At 40.5% G+C, this 21,082-nt stretch overlaps 3 protein-coding genes across 8 annotated transcripts in view; 2 read left to right on the top strand and 1 right to left on the bottom strand.

The window, feature by feature from the left end:
- The window catches only part of LOC134814629 (staphylococcal nuclease domain-containing protein 1-like), an 81,159-nt gene that overhangs the window by 27,752 nt on the left and 32,325 nt on the right, over window positions 1–21,082 (top strand). The window lies entirely within an intron of this gene.
- Window positions 1–21,082, bottom strand: part of LOC134814628 (anoctamin-7-like) — a 42,519-nt gene that overhangs the window by 1,413 nt on the left and 20,024 nt on the right. For 3 of the 6 annotated variants that reach the window (XM_063822772.1, XM_063822771.1, XM_063822766.1), the window contains 15 exons: window positions 20,939–21,069; window positions 18,937–19,006; window positions 5,967–6,082; window positions 4,416–4,550; window positions 4,048–4,182; window positions 3,296–3,447; window positions 2,843–3,063; window positions 2,488–2,689; window positions 2,115–2,281; window positions 1,700–1,797; window positions 1,445–1,572; window positions 1,144–1,296; window positions 950–1,002; window positions 575–759; window positions 407–490 (listed from right to left, as the gene is read on the bottom strand). In XM_063822772.1, the coding sequence (XP_063678842.1) occupies window positions 407–490; window positions 575–759; window positions 950–1,002; window positions 1,144–1,296; window positions 1,445–1,572; window positions 1,700–1,797; window positions 2,115–2,281; window positions 2,488–2,689; window positions 2,843–3,063; window positions 3,296–3,447; window positions 4,048–4,182; window positions 4,416–4,550; window positions 5,967–6,082; window positions 18,937–19,006; window positions 20,939–21,069 (2,030 nt within the window). Of the gene's footprint in view, window positions 1–315; window positions 491–574; window positions 760–949; window positions 1,003–1,143; window positions 1,297–1,444; window positions 1,573–1,699; window positions 1,798–2,114; window positions 2,282–2,487; window positions 2,690–2,842; window positions 3,064–3,295; window positions 3,448–4,047; window positions 4,183–4,415; window positions 4,551–5,966; window positions 6,083–18,936; window positions 19,007–20,615; window positions 20,658–20,938; window positions 21,070–21,082 lie in introns of those variants that run through there. The other 3 variants (XM_063822769.1, XM_063822767.1, XM_063822768.1) reach the window with 3 other exon arrangements.
- LOC134814630 (uncharacterized) lies at window positions 11,735–18,934 on the top strand. The gene is made up of 16 exons (XM_063822774.1): window positions 11,735–11,900; window positions 12,331–12,399; window positions 12,578–12,634; window positions 13,001–13,168; window positions 13,353–13,446; window positions 13,614–13,724; window positions 14,243–14,346; window positions 14,610–14,702; window positions 14,931–15,037; window positions 15,392–15,543; window positions 15,749–15,885; window positions 16,314–16,434; window positions 16,604–16,774; window positions 16,888–17,151; window positions 17,404–17,567; window positions 17,926–18,934. The coding sequence occupies exons 1-16, from the start codon at window positions 11,787–11,789 to the stop codon at window positions 18,238–18,240; spliced, it is 2,241 nt and encodes a 746-aa protein (XP_063678844.1). The 5' UTR covers window positions 11,735–11,786; the 3' UTR covers window positions 18,241–18,934.

A 21,082-nucleotide genomic window follows, 5' to 3' on the forward strand; every position in this document is an offset into this window, starting at 1 on the left:
GAGAAACTCTGACAATTCCTACTCTGACTGACTAATATTAACATTATCTTTCCCGATATTGGATATGCATTATGCAACTTAGAGTCTAAAAGATTGCATGCGATATCTATATATATATACGAAATAAAGTGCATTATAGGATGCGAAAATTTCTTTTAAATGTAAAATGCATTTTCCTTTTATTCATTTGCAATTTCATAACTGTTTGCTACATATCGCATTAAATATCAGCGAGCATAAACTGGCAACAACCCTGAAGGAACCGACCGGCGATTCGCCCCAGTCCAGTATCTGACCGGTCTGATAGTGACAGTCGGTTCCTATCCTAACCCCCATGATTTGCAAATTAGCGTCAGAAAGCTGGGTGCCAGATTTAACCAATAGTTAGCCGAGTGGCTAAAATTACCCGTCCCATGTGTCCCATGTAGTATTCCTACAAGACCCGTCCATCGGGGAATCTACCCACATCATATAAGTGTTTCGTGGAATCCTGAGGCACGATATCATAAAATCTGAAGACAAAAAGAAGACAAAGAATAGCTTGTTGAGGGGAGGAGAGGAGACAGTTGCTTACCTGCAATGTGTCGCATTACCCATCTCTATAGCAGTACGAGAGTCTAGGACCGTCTTTGTTAAGTTCAGAAGATCTATATCACAGGTTCCTAGAGTGTAGTTAGCGTAGTTGGTAAGGTCTGAGTTTATGGTGTACATGTAGACCAGCCGAGGTATGAACTCCGAGGTGAAGGCAATGATACACGCCTGAGGGGTATTGTTTAACAGTTGGAGATTACAATAATTCAGAGAGTCAAGGTGGCCCTTTCCACACCAAACTTCAGTTATGAAAAGTAATTGGTCAATAAACTCGTCAAATTCAACAAGATCCGGTAAGGGTTACTAACGTGCACTGTGGACTGTGAACATTTTAATAAAACATGCGCGACATACTTACGTTACATATAACGGCAAGAGTTGAGACCCTTTCTAGAATATCGTACCAGATACCTGAAAAAATAGTATTCAAAATCAGATCATCTTGAAATATGAACGTTAAAATCTTGTTTATCACTCAAAAATAGATACAAATTTAATTTTTTTTCTCAGAACGTAAAATAATAACAAATATTCTGCTAAAAGAATAAGAACCTATATCTTCAGCCCTGTCAGGGACACATCGTCGAGTGGAACAGAGAATCTTGTTACCATCGAGTCTGATTTCAATGATGTTGTTCACGAGAGCAAACACTGGAGCGAGGGGAAAACAAGCAACGAATATCGTGATAAAACCGTACTGGATTACTGTGGAGGGAGGGGAGTGAGAAATAATTGGAAAAATCTTTTTCAAAATAAAATACAGTTTCTTTGTAAATTCGTTAACACAGATACGTTCAGTAAAACTAGTAAAATATGTGTATAATTAGGAAAATAGTTGTAATGAGAAATTTACCCATTTCCAGGTACTCGTCAAATAACCCATCCTCTGGCCATGGTTCAAGTTGAAATTCCTGATCCCAGTTAGGAAAATTATTCATATCATCATCACCAGATTTACTCTTCAGCCACACTTTCAACCTCCTGAATGTACATATTAAAAATGATATTGCTAAATATTAATCAATTACGTAGCGTGTTCAGAATTTGTTCACAATTAAAAATAGCGAAATAGAAACGATGAATTAGTACGGTAAATGTTAGAACTTACGGTACTCCTAGCTCGAGGAAGTTGCCAATGGTCTGTTTACCAACCATGATGACGAACAGTTGAATACACAAATCCAGCAAACATCCGTACGAGCCACACTGAGAACAGGCACCAGTTAAAAATGGAAAGTGGACTGGAAGTGGTGGGAGTTTTAAAATACAGTTTACCTCCCACCTGTATACTCATCCAGATTTATATTTTATTAAATTTTGTATATTTTAAGTATATAAATGGAGCAAGGCTTTAATAATTAATATTGCTTCGTAGTAAAATGAACTCAGCAACTGTTTCTGCGCTTTTACCATGTTTTGAACTATTTCCGCTTCTTCTTACTGTCAACACATAGTTATGGGTACAACTCTACCTTGAAACAAAAAGGAGCTAAATGCTAGAAGAATGAAGATTACAAAATTACCTCCTCCTGTCGGTATCCCAAGAGCCGGTTGTAGTTGGGAGGGGTACCGTTGAAACGGCCCTGCACAAAAGCGATGTAGAATATGGAGCTGTAGAAGTTGACGAACTGGAACATGTACATCTTGAAGGAGAGTGCATCTTCGTATTCAGTTTGTGTTCGGTGCATCTCTGAAAGGAGGGTAACCTTTAGTGGATATCATTAATTCACGGTATACACTGACACATCCACAATCCGCGATTGCGCTCCAAGAAAATTTTCCCTAGTGACAATTCTAAATGATTAAAGATGAACACAAATTAACTCTTTAAAGTTGGAAAATAACAAAATAACGAGACAATTAGGATAACAAACATAAGAAAATACTCCGACTTACCCCAATCAGTAAGAAAATGAGCCAGTTTGTAATAGACAGTTGACATGAACAGTATGAAGAGGAAGTTAGCAAGAGCACCAGCCCCACTGACGATGATGCTGCTGACAGCTATGTCATCTGAGAGTGAGGTCTTGGCCAGGATACCTCTAATAGCAAGACGATACACGATAACTCCGATCACAGCGGCGATCACTAGGGATATCTGGAGAAGTAAAGTTGGTGTTATGGGAGAATTTGAGCGTTCGTTCAATTAGTTAAACGGGCTTTTAAAGAATTCAATTAAATACATGGTGGAATTAACGTAACGTCTATGTGTTCCGTGTATGTTAATTGTTAAATAGTAATTTCAACTCACCATGAATAGTGAGACCATGAAAGCAGAGGCAAGTCGGGGGTATCTCGCAGTGTTGGGAATACTTGGTTCTGTCTTCATAGTCACAGGGTTGACTTCTGTTTCTGTTGCCTTCTGTTCGTATTGAGGCCTTGGTGGTTCGTCCTGGCCCTCAAAACCCAGGGTGTCCCATTCGAACGCTTTGCTCGACTGCTCTCGCTTCCAGAATTCAAGGAAAAGACGAGCTGAAGATTAAAATGTTTATTAGGGCTTTGAATATCACGATTTGAAGCTCACTTAAACCCGGGGTAGTCTTGAAATAATACCCTAGTGACAATGATTATTGTTGTAAGAATATTATCTGAGTTTTTTATACCCAGCTGCAACCTTAGAGTGAAGGCTGTTTTACAGGATGTAAACCTTTTGGATCGTTTAAATGTGTTCAAGTTGTATATTTGTATAACTACAAATACATACCCCAAATTGACATGAAGACAGAGAAAGCTACTGTGAAGTTATTATCGAACAAGTGGGACACTCTCACTCCCTTACAGTCCAGAATCTCAAAGTGGCACGAGTCGCACCGCGGACACATCAGGAAATCTTTTTTGTTTGCGCAAATTCCGTCCCTGCGGGATTATTATATCTAAAAATTCAGATGCTATTTTCAAATTAAGATGTGTCCGCCCAAACATTCTAATAGAATTCCATATTTGGGCGGAAACATTCAGTACAACCCAGCACAGATTTTCCACTACAGGCCGATTCCAAAGTGTGACGCAAATTTTGCCCCTCCCTCCACATTTCAAGTATTGGACCAGGCAGCAGATTTAGTATAAGAATAGATATGTGCAAACATCCGATACCAACACTTCAGAAGTGCAGTTTCACATGCTGATTACTGCGCATAATGAAAAGTGAAAAGCTAATGGCATTTGCAAAGCATTGAAAAATAAAACTTCACGAGCTAATGGACCCCGAATGAACCGGTCCTCAAAATAAAAATCCTTAAAAATCGTGAAGATTTAAAGGGTCGGCGAGGAAACTTCGAGACGTTATCACGTGATGTTTCGGAAAGATTTCATCCAATCACTATCAAGAATTCATTTTTTTATCGGACAATAATCTTCGTAAACTATCACGTAAATTTGACGCACACAACTGCATGATCGCGTCACAAACCTCCGCAAATTGAAGTTGGTGAACCCGTAGAAGGAAGTAATACTCACGCGATCTCGTTCTGATTGTAGGTGATAATCCCGTACAAAAAACACACGACCCCAACAATACTCGGAACAATGAGCCAAGCGGTGTAGAATCCTAACCAGCAGAAATACAAGCTCACCTTTTCGCCAAAATACCGTCTGAAAAGAAGCAGTATACAAAAAGTGCGGGCGTACGAGGGAGTATCAAGGGTGTTATGAGTTTAGATGAAAAATAAACTAAAAGTATGCAAGTTTTGAAGTTGACAGCGAATGACAAAAACGCTGACATTCGATCGGACAAATTTTTAACAAACGTCTAGAAAATCTTTAACACATGTAATTCATGTTAATATACTTTAAGTGCGCTTGGTTTGCGGAGACATTTTAAGAACCTGATATGGTCGAGAGGTTGAGCGTTTTTCCACATAGCAAATCGGCCCCAGCCTCGGTACAGCTTCTGACGGTCACTCTCTGGTCTGGGTTCGGGGTCCAGATCATCCTCTTCCTCCTCGGGCTCCACCAGGGTGCTGAAATAATTAACCGTTAATCATGAGTGAAAACCTAGCTAATTCCCCGATGATTAGTATCACGCGACGATTGCTACTTTTCAGAGGGTTTGCCAATTCTTAGCATTAAACTACGCCGTATAATAGTTTGTTTTGTAGAAAATGTTTGACGCACAAATTGAGCAGTTGGTTGAGGGATTTTTCAAAATAATTGTTTCGAGCAATACCTGGGTTACGGACAAACAATTGCTATCATTTTAACTGTCATCGAGGTGGTCCGTAATGTGGGGACTATCCCGAGTGACGTTAAATAAACGGAGGAAAAAAACTTCCTTAATTGCGTAATTGCGACCGAATATCTCTATCTGAACACGCCCAATTACTGGTAGTGTAATAGGCTTGATATAAATTCCTCGCTTAGTCGGCCCTTATCGGGTCAAAATATTTGAGAAATTAGTGTTGACGAGGGTTGCTCCTTCTCGCAGGATATTTCAGGGTGCATTTTTGTAATTGTCGGCCTAGAGTCACGTATATGATACAGGATCACGAACTGCTCGGAAACTGGACCCAAACATCTTTATTTTAAGACGACCCTAGGGAATTATAATAAACGTGCTGACAAAAATAACAGCCGTTTTGTCACAAAAGTTAAGTCTGGATACTTGCCAAAAATTTAAACATTGTAAGTTATACTTATAGGATGGGGCATCACGGCTCTCGATAATTCTTGTTAAAGCAGACAAAATGCCACTTGTTGGCTTTTTACTAAGGTTAATTGCCTTACTAATACTACAAAAAGTGCGGAAACGTCAGTTGTACTATTTTATTTACTCGTTCTTACTCGTTATTTGCCCTATTTCATTTGGCCAGCAAGAATGTGGAAGTCTTGGTGCCCGTACCTTAACTTACAAATCTAGAAAATCGGATCTACGGGATTTACGAATTTAACATAAATTATAGTTATACAAATTTTCATACTTATTATTGGTGATTTCTTTGTATTGTAGAGACTAACTGTATTTTAAATCTTTTGTTTAAAACAGATTTAAAAGTATAATTACACTTATTTTTGATATTCTGATAAACAATTTAGTTCTCAAATTTACAGTCGTAAAATATATCGAGTTTAGAAAGTAATCGTATTTCCCCTTTGCTGTCAATGACAGAAGTCAAAGGAGTGTTTAGACACTTGAATGAGGACCTCATGCTCAACGTTTAACTATGTCATGAGTGTGCATTTTAGTATTACAGAATTTTGCTCTGGAAAGTTTGCAATTACTTATTACGGAATTATAATTATTAGCGGATGACATCTCACACATCGTGTAACTGTTAAAATATTCAAGTATCTCACAGACTAATATAGAAATGTGACAATATTTCCCGTTTTGTGGCAGATCCCGCAGTAAAATAATTGATTACACAATAAGCAGTCACCTATCGTGAAGCGGAAAGGCGCTGATGTAAACGTCCGTGTCCAGGAGTCGCTGTATTCCTATTTTAACACGTTCGTCAGGGGGAGTGTGTGGCGTTCTCAACAGGATCCCGCTCACCTGAAATTAATAATTATTAAGTAAATTGATCATCAGTTTTAAATCAATTCATTCATTAAATGATTAACCAATGTAGAATATTTTTGTGCGATCGTAGGAAAATTTATGGATGTGTAGTGAACTTTATTGCATTAACAATAACATAGCGAGGGGCGTGAGCGTAAGAGTAGTGTACTAATAGAATATGAAGGATTTTATGGGCAACGAGATTCATTTTAAAATATTTTGAGGACTTTTACTTTAGCCGTTATATGTAAATAGAGTGCGGCTTTTAGTGACTAAAAATATCACTTTCTGCCGAAAAAAGCTTTCTGTTATAATAAAGAAGCAATTTGATGCCATTGAGAAATAAAAAACATTTACCGATCGACAATTTAAAAGTTGAGAGTAGTCGATCTTAACAGTTATTGTGCTTTAAGCTTTTCTGCAGTGACCAGACTGAGTTTTCTGATGCTTAACTACTTAACCATTTTTTGAAAGAGCTTCTAGTTCTAAATCCGAATCTGAAGAAACCCTAGTAAATCAACGCCACTTAGTAAAAAGTGGAAGTTTATTTGCAGGATATTAGATCACCGTTGTCTGTCTCACAGAATCTTCAGTAAGACAACCTTTGTCGCTGTGATGTTAAATTTTGTTTAAAGGTTAACAGTAATTATAGAGGAGGTAATAATAGCAAGAGCGGAGAACTCTGAAAATATTGTGCTCCCATATCTCCCCAGAGAGCAATGTGTTGGTCTCTAGTAAGAGTCGTGTGTATTAAGGTTAGATTAAAAGAAGTTGAAAACAATTAGTAGAGGAAACTTAACTCAGGTAAAGACCATATTCAGCTAGAAGTTAATCTTAAGTTTGAGATACGGCAGGCTATATAGTAGGTATATATCTATGTTTTAAGTTACTGACGCTTCAGCTGCGAGTCCCTGTTACCCTGGAAAAGTACAGGTTCTTCTTGAAAGTTCTTTAAACGGATCCGGTTCTACTTTCGCCATACTTTCAGGTTAATCCAAGGTCCCGGAGAAGGGCCGGGGCTGTAGAAGGAGGTGATAACTAGGTCAGTTATCATTCCGCGGCCCTCGTTTCGCACTGCTGAGTACGAAACGTAATAATTTAATGATGGAATGTATCACATGGTTGCAGGGAATGCCGGCCTTTATTGACAGCTGGGTGCCTTGAAAATAACAGAATTACTTGGACAATGACATATATCCCCTCCAGTTGGTGGGCCTGTTATTATCCTGCTATTAGATTAGAAGCGAGCCCTTTAGTTAGCCTGCATGCTCTTCTGCTTAACTTACACTTTGTTATGTCATGGCTGCGGTTGAATGACTTTTTAAAAGTTTGTGAGGAGATCTGGATGAAGGACAGTGGACACGGCACTGTCATATAAAACAATTAACTGTTCTGCTTATAAGGGTGCAGTTTTCTCTAGTTTTGAGTGGTTTTCACCACGAGTCTACTTAGAGTCTGCATCGTCGAAAAGTCTGCATTAACTCCGCTTCCGTTCTACTGTTAGGCGGCTTCTGATAGTATCTAAATAGATCACGTGATGATAACACAGCCCTTTCACTGGCTGCGGAGTTCTGTCCGCCAGCCTGATTGGATAACGATTTCTGTTAACCGCAAGCATTTCTACGTGTGGGGAGTTATCTGCAGAAGCATAGGACGGTGTTGGTATATTAAATATTGTTACCACGCGTTGTATTTGCCGCACCAGGAATTATACCCTACTTTATACTCGTTACTTTTATACAGCTTTGAACACGTTCCCAAATCCTGAAGGAATTGATCCCCTGATATTTAGGGCAAACCTAATTACCAATTTCATTCGTATTTTTAATACGGCATAAAGAAATTACGCTCGTTGTTTGCTTTCCTGAAGACAGTCGCATATTTTGTTACTTTCCTCATTTGTGCAACTTTTGCAGGGCACCATTATGAATTCACCATGTTTAAACACGCCGTCGTAGTATGTCAGTGGAATTTGTTCGAAGAGTGAGACGATTGTCCCGGTCACCTGGGTGTCTTGTCAAGTTGAAGGTAGCTCAAGCTAGCACCGTGGTCACGAGAACTCAATTTGTTGGAGTTGTTAAGCTGCTAGCCGAATCCCTCTAACCCGTCAGTCAGATCAGAAAGTCAGGCCCAAACAGACACAATTTGGGCACCTGCCACGTGTTTTGTGCGGTGTGTTGTTCCCTTTCGATCGGCTGATCAGTGAGCCCCAACGTGACACTGGTCGCCAGCTGGTACCACACCGCGACAGTGTGGCCAAGCTAAATTGCCTTGTCAGGACTCCAGTTCAACTGGACGGACAGTTTGGTATAAATAATCCTTCACCCCGTAAACATGTTTTAATTTATCGCCCCGGTATAACTGCAGCTGTATGGATGCTGAATTATTTCATTCTCCGTCTCCCTTGATTGTTTCTTTTTCATAGCCCTGGTCGTAGAGCTTGGTTCAAATTACACAACATTTCGTCATTGTGCTGGGTTTAGCTTGTGGTTATGATGGAGTCTGGAGGGAAGTGAGCACCACTCAGCGCTAAGTGCCACGGTCCCACGGATCCAGGCACATCACCTCACCGATACCTAACAATACTAGTCCACTGCCCCTTTTTAATTATCCATCTCAGTATGCTGTGATCGTCTTGTTTCATCATCATCTCGCTATGTGGAGCTGCACTGAGACGTCACATACGAAAATAGGGCGGGCAGGGCTCTGGTTGTAGGAGGAGAGGTAGACAGCAGGCGGGGCTCAGGGACAGGGAGTAGACGGATCGGAACAAGAGGTGGCGGATAGTTGACCTGCACATTTTGTCACGGTAATTCTCAGGAAGATATGCCCAATATGCGGGGAGGTCATTGTTCTGCCTCCTTATCTCGGTCATTAGTCCTTCTCAACGATCGGAAATATAGGGAAACAAAGTGATATCATCTGGTAAGAAGGCATCATGTGTACTTGCTCCCCACAGGAAGCGGAGCCCGGACCGTGCGGACGGACGGAGCCCTGAACTGAGTTTTGCAAAGCTCGCCAACTGCTGGCTACCCCAGCCACATCACCAAGAGAACATAAAGCCCGATATCCCAAACAATACTTAAAATTCTGTTAGTAGAATGAGTCCGTGAAAGGCAGTGTAAGTCTTGTGAACAAGGAGTTGTAGGATCTTTACAGCGAGCCTGGCCTGCCTGCCTTTAACTGTTTCTATCTCGCTAATCCGCCTCACTTCGTAAGTGTTAATCGTTAAGGGTTCACTCCTCAATAACCTAACACTTGTTCGGCCAGTCCGGGACCTCGAGTCACGCCCTCACCTCTTATCTTCCGTTACTCTACTTTTTGGGAAGAGGTTCTGGTAAAGAAACCGGCATCCGAGTGATGACCTGCTGGTGTCACTAATGATACAGGGCTGTCACGGTCTTCAGACTCGCATATCGTCCGTCACTTGGCAATTAACTGTGGGCTACAAGCCATACCCGTGCCCGTGTAGCGGGGTTTACCGTGAAAGTGTGCAGCTTAACCAGCAGTTTTGTCCCTGTTATTAAAATTAATTGCTGTCCCGGTGTCATTGGGGCTGTGTGTCACGTGACACAAACAGCCACCTTGCTCTAATGCTGTGTTTGCTTGCCTTGTGGCGCACTTGTTCTTCCCAACTTAATTAACTTTAATCTGAGTACACCGTGCGTGTTAGTGCTAGTAAGCCCACTTTACTTGTTTAAGTTTTTAGGACACTCTTACTCACTTAGATCTAATAAGTTTAAGACAGTAGTTTGAAGAATGTAGCGGGAATGATTGCCAACAACTTGTGTACTCTCGTAACTGCTTAAAAAGAAATAATGTTGCGTACTCTGGAATCGTGCTTACTAATTGGCTGCTATTATTCCTCCTTTTCATTCTCTTTTGTCTTGATTCTGTACAGTAACAGCTGCTTTTCGAAATACAACTTTTAGCCAGCTCAGAACGGAGAGTCCGAATCATGAGTTGCAAACGATCTACTAGAGGCGGGATATTTTAGGTGGATTTTTTGCTTGTTTCAATCGAATTGGGAAAGGCACGTATCTTGGATATTTCTTGCGTATACACACTTTGCTGGTTGTTTGTGCTTGTTGTTGTTTGGTTACCACGACCCAGCCCAGCCGCTGAAGTTACAGAGACTATTAGATTCCTCTCTCACTGCAGGGCATAGACCCTTTCTGGGCACAGACTTTTCCTGTAAATATATATATCTGATACTCCGCATATAGAGAGCACTTGTGGTGAAAACGATGACTTTCTTTTGATAATCGGCTTCTATTAGACTTAAAGTTTCTTCGAAATTCGTGGAAAACGTCTTAGGACCCTCCTAAATTCGTTACTTTGACAGAGCTGGTAACTCTTGTCTAGTCGGCAAAATCCTGAATAATAGATTGTACGAAAATCGACTCGCCACGAAAATTGACAACATAATTTGTTGGTACACTAATTTAGTGCGGATATTGACGATGAACATAACCCTGGTTAGTAAGTTATTGAGACTGCAACACTAACTGTGTTACACTGTAATGCAGTCTAATAGTAAGCTCGGTACTAGAAAGACACTTGCTACCAGCTGACCATCCCAACCCTTCCATTTCCAAAATGTTTGACGTAGAACGGGCCCCCTTCTAATTTGATTTGAATTATATTTATGTTACCTACGCAGTCGGTACAGAGAAATCGAAATGATCCTCAGACTCTGCAATCATTTGGTGAAATATTTTGGCGAGTGTGCGTGCCGATAATGATCACAAAGCAAACAACAAATTTTCATTGTCCACATTTGCAGACTCGTCTTGGTTTGAATTGACTTACGGTTACCCAATGTTTAAGTCACGGACTTGTCACATTGCGGTGTCTAAATCCATCAGTAACTCTACTCCAGCATGCCCTAAATTGTCACAATCTGCTCCATTATGTCACTATACATCTCCAGCTAATTGTCAGTCAGTTTCCCGATAACACGTCCCAATTACCACTAATTACTGCTAATTACCACTGCTAATTACCAATGCCCATACAGCGGCAATTAGCAGGGCAGCTAGCTACAATCAAACCGTGCATCAGGTCCGGAGCCGTCTGCAGCAAATATACATTTGGATTACAACATGAATTAACAAGGTCAGGTGACTCATGTGACTACCAATGGTAACAGTACTGTAGTCAAGACAGCGGTTTTCAGCTGTACTTCGCATCTTTCCTGCCTTTCTGTGTGCCTAAATTTGCTTTTAATTCACTAATTCAAAAATATGCAACGCTGCCCCACAAAATTAATTCACAATAAGCTTGTGGTGCCGGAGGGGAGTGCTTCAATCTTTGTTTTGTACAGTTCAGGCCAGATTACATCTGCGTTTGGGCTAATCTACATTCTCTTAATTTTTACTCGAAAAAACTGCTTTCTAATTTAGATTTTCCGTTTTGCCTGTCTGTTGCATACCAAAACTGCGTGTAGCTTCGATAATAGAATTTTGTGTCGTTTTTGCCAACTGCCCGTGTAGTGAGACTATTCGCTGGTTTGATATCTTGCAAACTATTTCCCGTATGCATAGTTCAAATATCAAGGAGTGTGATGTTTATGAGTCATATTCTTTCCGATATTGCCCAATAAAGCACTAAAGACGAGTGTCATTATTGAGTGTGTATACCTACAGGTTAGGCACTAGATGAAGATGAAAATAACATAGGACACGTGAAGCAGGGCATGATAATCAGGACCACACCCACGACCATATCCACGACGACGATGATCCTTAGGACGATATTTTTGACGACAATTCTATTCAAAGCAGCAAGGTGTAGCACCCGATCACATCAGGTACATTATTCTACGTATACTAATTCCTTTCTTGTACATATATAATGAACAGAGTCTTACTCATCCGATTATTGCGACCCGCAAAATAACATTATCTGTAATGCCATTGTATTGCCGCCAAGCAAATAATTTCAATTCCTGACCAAAATAGCAATATGGAAAATGTAGGTCAACGTTTAGGATACACGTACGTTTTGTACAATTACATTTGAGGTGGAGAATGTTCGTGCTATTTCATGAGATCAATATGCTGATGAGTCGTCAACATGCCACTCGCTGTGACAATAACCATTGATTAGGAGCTGTGCTTGACACAGGGCTGAAACAGAAACGGCACTCAATTTACTAGATACTGGCCAGCAACATATAATCGGCTCTGAACCTTAAACAATTAATAATTAAATAATCTCACTGATAATGATATTTTTAGATAGACCTAGGAGACGAGTATTCCGACCTTGAAGACCTACACAGAAGCCTTAGTGAAACCCTATCAGAGGTAACAATGGTATCCCCATTCTCCATCCTATAACATAATTTTTTAAACCTTCAATTTGTTTACCCCTATTATATATATCCAAACTAGAAACGACAATGCATTAAGACCGAACCTTTATTTATTTTTCAATGAAAAAGCATGGATTACATAAACGTTGATAAGAAACCAGACATTTCAGATGCAAAGTACCCTCTACGAAATAAAAAACAGCGACCACTCCACCATTATTAATCAGGTAGACTAGACTTCTCATAATCTTCTCTTAATTTTCTATCGTTCATTGTTGATTATAACTTCAAATTATTCATTTCTTTTTCACTGGGACTTCTTACAATTCTTTGCACGAATCTCTTCACGTAGCAGGAGTTAATAGACACGTTATCAGTCGTCACTAAATCCACATTTTTTCACGTAAGTCCCGCCCCAAAATCCTCAACAGTAGCAAAACTTAATCTCAAAATGGGAAGTTCAAAGCATTTACTCCTAAACTGTTTGCGAGGCCCGGGAATTAAATCACCCCTCAGCAGAACAATCAGAGTTTGCAGCTTTCACAGAATTTATATGGAGTAGAATTCTAAATCTGAACCACTTCCCGTCTCAGATGAACAGTGAAGTAAGATCCCTTACAATAAAGGTAAACGACCTTCAAAGCGCCAAAGAATCGTTAGAGAGCAAAGTAAGCTCGTTGGAAGCGGAGATGGACTGCGTCATGGGCCGAAGAGAGAGTTGCAGCCCTTCCACATGTATGAATGGGGGTTCCCTCATATCAGTGAGTTCTAGCAGACATTTCTTACTTGATAGGCTAGTCCACGGCTAGAGGCACAGTCTAGAAAAGAACGGCGTCTCTTTTCTACCTAACTATTTACCTAGAGTCTCTTTACCTGACTATTTTAAGTTATTTAAGGCATGTAAGTTCATTTCGTGACTAAGATTAAACGACGTTCTTCACCCAGGAAGGAGAGTGCCTGTGCCGGCAAGGCTTCACGGGTGATCACTGTGAAACAGATGTTAACGAGTGTGAAAGTAGCAGCCCCTGCTTAAACGGTGGTAAGTTTCAAGTCAGTCTGAATCCTGCACTAGAGCATGTTTGTCAGGATATAAAAAGGAGTTGGGTAATTTAGCAAAAGGAATCCTGACAAAAGTCACTAGTCAGAGTAAACTCGTTGAAGAATAACATGAAGTATCACCAGCAAGGTAACGTGAAATATTGTCAGGGCGTTGTAAGAACACATATGGGTCCTACAAGTGTAACTGCCCGATAGACTACTACGGAGCGAGATGTGAGCAACTTCACGACGACTGTAGTCCCAATCCGTGTGGAAATGGTAGGTACCTGGGTCGACACCACGCTCCTCAACTCCATTCATTCCACCTTATCTCTCCAGTTTTCTTAAACTGGCTGTAAAACCAAATTTAGGTTCATTGAGGATTTTTAGTAAACAACGACCTGGTCCACCGTTTTTCGATGCTGCATAAACCAGATTTAAATGTAGTTCTTTAGCCGAAACACATCTCGCCACGGAGCTACCACTTCCAGCTCCAGCTCAGGTTAACATCAGTTGTCAGGATCTGCCACCAAGTGTTCCATATTGGTTTATGTCATATTGTCCAGATCACAAGGATATAACATTCAGCACATATTTTAACCGAAGGCAATTGTTACAAACCAAGTTACACATTCAATACTAAGTTGTTCGACGTGTAACAACATCTTGACCAGAATTGAGCATCAAGTTCACCAGAATTGAGCACCAAGGTCACCAGAATTGAGCACCAAGTTCACCAGAATTGAGCACAAAGTTAACCGGATTCAACGCCATGTTGACCTCAACCATTCCGGCAGGTCTGTGTTTTTCACCAGGTCGGAGAGCAGAAGGAGTGCCCCACTTCCAGTGCATCTGCAACGCAGGTTGGGAGTTCCCTGAAGACGACTACTCTTGCTCCAAGGTTACCTTCCCTTTCTTATACCTGTTATCTATCCTTATCTTATCTTAACTTATAATTGCTCCTCTCTGTAACTGATTTCAGGGTTGGATCACCAGAATAATGAGCGGAAAGGCTGTTTCAAATTGTATGTGACAGCCTTTTCAAGTCAATATTCTAGTATGTGACGATGCCTTGGTCCATCGCGACAATAAACCCAACATCCAACTCATTAGCCTCCAAACATAATGCAAGTCGACAAGAAAAATTATTCCGGATTTTTACAGGACATAAACGAATGCGAAGAGATCCACCTGTATTGTGACGAGATGGCGACGGACTGTGATAACACTCAGGGCTCGTACGAATGCACGTGTCCGGTGCGTACTATCTTTGCGTAAAGTTCTTATCACTTCCGGGTCAGGTGATACGAACAATCACCTGACTTCCGGGTCAGATATCTGTATCATTATTTAGGATTCCATATCCGACACGAAACAAGAAAACGTACAGTTAATTTGGAGCTGTCCCTGTGTAAGGCGTACTTTTTTAGGGTATTATTACTTACAATGTTTTCGATATAAGAAATGAACTAGTCCACTTTTCAGTCAGGATATTTCGGGTCTGGTAAGATGAGAGAAGGAGGTTGTATAGAGATAGCAGACTGCTCCTCTGATCCTTGTTATAACGGCCAGTGTGTGGACCTTAATATCGGGTACGTCATCATAACTCACCAAAATGTAATCAGAGCTCGTTCATCTATTGTTTATTGTTTTATATCGATTCAATATAGATACATGCCGCAACAGACACCTGAAAATACGCCTCCAGGCGCCCTTTTGAAAAGGTAGTCGGCATGTTGCATTGCACTGCCGTAGTCGGCATGTAGTCGGCATTTGCAATGATACATCTCCGATAATGACATAATCCTTTATTCGACATTGTGTTGAGTCAGAGGTACAGAAAGTACAGCATTTCTTAATCAGATCTTATAGACAGCTCATATAAATAGCTATAAATAGTATTGTATCTACCAAATATTCTGCCAATCTGGAATTTTGCCTGGCAGGTACACTTGTGAGTGTGAGGAGGGCTGGACCGGTCCAACATGTGGAACCCGAGCCACGGGCTGGTGCTCGAAACAACCCTGCAGAAACGGGGCTCGTTGTGAGGAACACCAGGGACTATCTACAGGCCCCTACAGATGTCACTGCATGCCAGGTAACTTTTAGAGGTCACGAAAAGTAGTTTGTGAGGATAGACTGAATCATTATCTCATTAATTAAATTTCAGTTCCTTACGTACACCGGAAAATGACGGGTCGACCCGCATGATTTGTTTTTCAATGATTTGTACTTCTATGATTTGTAGTTATGATTTTTGCATATCATTTCAAACCTCTCGACTAACAATGCCACCCTGGTAGGTTTCAAAGGACAGTACTGTGAAGAGGAAGCAGTGTGTGACAGAGTGACCTGCCTCAACGGAGGAACTTGTGATTCGGGTGATGGGAGGACCTACACTTGCCAATGTAGAGACGGTTTTGCTGGCACTCATTGCGAGGTACGGTTTATTGACTGACGTTACACCATTAGCAGCTAGTCTCAGCTTGATTGATATGTCAAATTCTCAATCAGAGTGCTAAAATAGATTTATAGTAGGCCTATTTATAGTAACTTTTACTGCGATTTATAAATTTATTCTGAAAGCACCAGGCCTAGGGTCTGGGTTTAAGCCTTTATTCAATTAAAGTACCTAAAGTAAGTAATTAGAAACTCGCTAGTTTTATTAACAAGTCTCTGGCCAAACTTTAATTCTTAAATATGAAAATTAAAATAATTACTAGTGATGCTATTTATAGTAACGAGCCCGAACATTTAAAAGTTGCATGCCCTGCTCTTTATTCAATTACTACTTGTATGCAGAGTTATCTGAGCTCACGGATTCAATAAATAAAAACCAGGAAATTTTAATAATTTCAAAACGACCAGGGTTTAGCAGAGGCATGTGAGGGTCACGTGTGCCAGAATGGAGCAGACTGCCTCCCCACAAATAACGAACAAGGCTACAGATGCAAGTGTATGGAGAGTTTCGAGGGCCAGTTTTGTGAAGGTAAGAAACAAAAACGGTGTTGTTAACTCAGGTTCATAAGTTTTAAAAGGACTGGGGTTTAGAAACGAATCTAAAAAAACGTTGATTAAAGTGACACGATGCTGGCAATAAAACTACCATGGTTCTCATATTTCGAACTATTTCCTGAGATAAAACTGTACCATTTCAGACCAGATATTATACGAGCTAACAACTTGCGGAGTACAGGGTCCGACAGGTCCTGACGACGAGGCCTGCTCCTCTCACTACGGCATCACACTCTCACAACAGCTGCAAGTCAACGTGGTGTCTGGGATCCAGAGTGTGTTCATCGCTGAGAGTGGCGTCTACCAGATAACAGGTACTTTTAACAAGTCATTATAAGAAGTCGCATTCTCAAAGAACTTTGTCAAAAGTAAATCCATAGGAAGATATTGTAGGTCACTCTATTTATTTAATGGTGCATTGTTTCAGCCAGAGGAGCGAGCGGGGGGAGCAGCTGGGGATTCAATCAACTCGGGGGCTATCCTGCCATTATCAGGGGAAACTTCCGACTAGGACCCGGCTTTATTAAGGTAGCAGTAGGCCAGCAAGGAGAATGTTATAAGTTTAACGATCTGAACGGGAAGAAGAGTAAAAGTGTTGTTTGCGGAGGAGGCGGCGGGACGTTTGTTGTGAGCGACAATGAGCCCCTGCTCATAGCGGGAGGTGGCGGCGGTGCCGGAGACAACGGACCCGGTTAGTGGTGCAGAACACGTGGTGTAGAACACGTGGTGTAGAACACGTGGTGTAGAACACGTCCTGCGTGGTGTAGCATACGTGTTGCAGAACGCTTATAAGCTCATTGTCCATTCAATCTTATGATCATATCTGTTTAATTCTTATCTGCTAAGGAATATTTACAACTGATAACATCGTACATAGCTTATAGCCGGTGAGTTCAAACAAATAAAAACAAATGGGTACACGTTTTGTGATGTTGACTCCCAGGTATCAATGCCAGCAAGACGATAGAAGGTACGTATCACATGCCGAACAGCAACGTATTTGGAGGACGACTTGGAGACGGAGGAAAGTCTTGTCCTAATTTTGGAGGAGCCGGAGGAGCTGGCTTTGTGACAAACGGAGAAGATGGATTCAGCAGTGGTCAACAGGTGAGAGCTTAAAGCTGAATATCTTGATTACTTTATTTGATAAGAGTTTTACCTTCTTTAGCCCCTTCTTCAATCTGTTGCCGTACTTAGATAGTAGTAATTAATACAATAAACGCTGTTTAGATGCAGTGTCAGAAGTAGCTCTAATAGCGTTTAGAAAAAGAGCTATGTCATCCCTTCCACCAGGCAATCTTAGTCGCGTTATAGGAAGTGTTCTTAGACCAAGTGGCTATGGCTGTAGACTACCGAACGGTCTAGAATGTGTAGACCGTCAACATGACAGTCTACATCTGCAGTCTCTCTTACTATCGAGCATAACATTAACAACATATTATAATCATTCTCCAACTAATCTCAGATACAAGGAACTGGAGGACGCTCGTGGCCAGATTTGCGTGGCGGTGAAGGCACAGATGCAGCAAACATTCACAACCACGGACGATCAGCGTTTGGAGGGTTTGGCGGCGGAGGTCGCGGAACCTGGTGTCCAGGCGGCGGTGGCGGCTATTCAGGCGGCGCCGGAAAATGTTCAAGGACTGGAAAAGGAACGGCCCACAAGGGCGGAGGAGGAGGTGGATCGCTCGTCCACTCCGACGCTATTTCCCGAGACATTACAATTGCAAACATACCCGGGCCGGGTGAAGTCAAAATAGTGCGGTTAAGCGAGCAATGAAGCTGCGCCCACTCTGCCCCACAGAAAGATTATTTGTTGCCGGCAATGAATATCAAGACAAAAGAAACCTCATCATCCAGCTCTAACAACCAGGCTAACACCCGGATATCCAGTATTAAGTGAAACGTTTTGCCACAGAGTTTGATCCTCTAATCGTATTGGTGACAAAAAAGCGAATCCGGCTGTGTCACGTGATAAAATGGTGCGTAAGAAAGTAAGAAAAGTTATTTTGCCAAATCTAGAGATTGAATGATTTCCTGTTTTTTACGACAATTATGAAAATTTAATTTTGCGTCGATGAGATTGAGTCAGAACTCAGAACCATAGGATTCCCGTCTAATAAATATAGTATTATTTTGAAACTAATTCATTAGATTTCGAGATTGGTCGTTAAATGTAATGATTGTGTTATCAATGCAAGACACATTTTTTAATTAGGAAGATTCTTGTATGTGCTCAGAATCTTAAAAATACGTTATTTTGCAATTAATAGGACTTAGGACGTAAAGAAATGATAATTTATGTTTAGAACACTTATATTTGCAGTGATTTTGAACTTAACAATTTCGTGAATGGTGGTTGATAAAACGATTGCCATATGTTTTGACATATCGACAGCATTAAATATATTCTCGTGAAGAAGTTTAAATAATGATTGTGAATCTTTTATTTGAATTTTATTTAAAAGAAACTTACGATTTGTATTCTCTGCGAAGAATTGAAGAGGGTTTCATGATTGGAGCCTCCTACGTAATAGTGTTCCATCCTGAAAGGAAGAGTTTAAGATTTCAGTAAAACTTGAATTCCTTGCCGTAATCGGAATGGTTGCAGTAATGTGTGTAAATATCTTAGATCGTAATTGTCTAATGTCTATTTCATGGTTTCAAGCAAACGGCAATTTCAGGTAGGTGCCATACCTTGCCCTAACCCTATTTCTGGCCCAAACCCAAACCCTGAAACCTAATTTTATCCTTCCGGACCTGGACTTTGGTTGGACGCTTTATTAATAGATTAACGAACACCGCACCGCTGAGCACCCCTTACAACGCTACCAACACGCTACAGATTAAATGATAGCTAGCTACACAGATGTGTATAGTGATCTGCTTGTTCTGCAGTGAGCTGCAATATAGTGCTTCCAGTGCAATCTAGTGCTTGATCAGCAATACTTACAGAATTGATACTGTCACATTTTAATGGCACTTATGTGATGAATAATGATCTATATATAAGTATATACTATATAGTCACGATAAACTGTAGCTAGGATGGTACACCTAATAAACACAAGATAATAGGTTAAACACAAGATAATAGGTGATGTATCACTTATCTGCTACCACAACATTCTGTATATCACAGTATCAGCCCTATAAAGAGAGGGGTGGTACGGGTTAACAATAAGTCATATCACTATCAGTCTAGAGGTAGCGAACGCGTCTGGATTACCCTCTAGTTCCATGGCCAAATTTTCACTCAAATCTTTACTCAAATAAAATTTTCCCGAATTTTTGGCTCTCTCTTTTCGATTCACTCAAACATTTGAGCTAAAAAAACATATTTGTATGCATTTTCAATTATGTGAGGTCTAACGCACATAAACTTATAAAGTCTTTTCTGGCAGCCAAGCGAAATATAATAGGGTAAATAGATGCAGTTAAGGCATGGTCTGCTTTTGTGATAATGATCTTAAATCTTAGTGATATTCGTGATGAATGGGGGGATATCATCAACAACTAGACACAGTTATGCCGAATAAATCGTAGATATTGAGCCTAATCCAATCTTAGTTTCGATAGTCGGTTCACAAAAGCCATGCCGCTTCCCAGAGTTAGAGCTCCTTAGTCAACACTAGAGATATAATTAATTAGGGGTTTGTTAGGTGGTTCCTGTATAGACTGCTGTTCGTTACTTGTCCTACTTATTCAGTTAACACCACACTATAAGCAGACATTTTTGACGTTAAACGTGAAATTTTCGGAGGGCCAAAAATAAAGCGAGATTATAGTTTGCAGTTGGTATCGCAAAGCAATTGAAACTGACTGTAGGGTTTCAGGGTGCTGAAACTGTTTAACGGCCCCAGAATCACTGTTAATGCAGGTGAAAGAAGCTGAGAGCCCTAAAAAGGATAGAGCTAAATCATAGGCTTAATCAAGTGGTGACAGGTGTTAGTTAAATAATAATAATTATGTAGATATTGAATAATTATGTCAATAATTCCATGTACAAATAAATAGCACCCACGTAGTTTATAATATGGTATATGGAGCCACTTCCAACCATTTTCATGAAAATTATGTTTAAAACTAGCGGTAACTAAAGTGAATTTTAAAGTGAACCACAAAATGAATGAATGAAGATATTTTTGAACTTACCCGCGCAAATCGAGGTAGGTTTTGATTTTCATAAATTTGATCCTGCAGTGGTATGAATGAGTGGAAGAAAATAATGATCACAGATGAAATGAATTCTTGACATAAACTGAATTTAAAAACAGAGCGAAATGAATTAATGGAGTGGGGCTATGTAAGGAACAGTAGGATTAATTTGGCAACAAAGTATTTCAACATTCATAGTCATACGAGGGCAACAACTACCTAATCTTACATATCTCTATACTCAATCACTGTCACGATACTTAAATCAATCTGAGCGTACGTGCTTACACATTACATGTCGAGGGGACGGAAATGCTCACTTGTGGAGTTTGTTTTTGTCGAAAGTAGTAGTGTAGACTTGCGGAAGGGGATCTAGAGGTGAAGCGAAACTGTTTCTGACGCAGGTCGGTACCAAGTGGTCTAACCAGCTGGAGTGTGTTCGCTCTTCTTCCTGTTAATTATCA

This window comes from Bolinopsis microptera, chromosome 5 (genome assembly GCF_026151205.1).
Source record: "Bolinopsis microptera isolate Bmic1 chromosome 5, MBARI_Bmic_1.0, whole genome shotgun sequence".
NCBI lineage: Eukaryota > Metazoa > Ctenophora > Tentaculata > Lobata > Bolinopsidae > Bolinopsis > Bolinopsis microptera.

What these genes read in the sequence shown, in the direction of transcription:
- LOC134814630 (XM_063822774.1), top strand. Translation starts at nt 11,787, where the DNA reads ATGATAATCAGGACCACACCCACGACCATATCCACGACGACGATGATC. An exon ending in ATGGGGGTTCCCTCATATCA is followed by an intron (nt 13,169 to 13,352) that starts GTGAGTTCTAGC and finishes TTCTTCACCCAG; the next exon opens with GAAGGAGAGTGCCTGTGCCG. An exon ending in CGTACGAATGCACGTGTCCG is followed by an intron (nt 14,703 to 14,930) that starts GTGCGTACTATC and finishes TCCACTTTTCAG; the next exon opens with TCAGGATATTTCGGGTCTGG.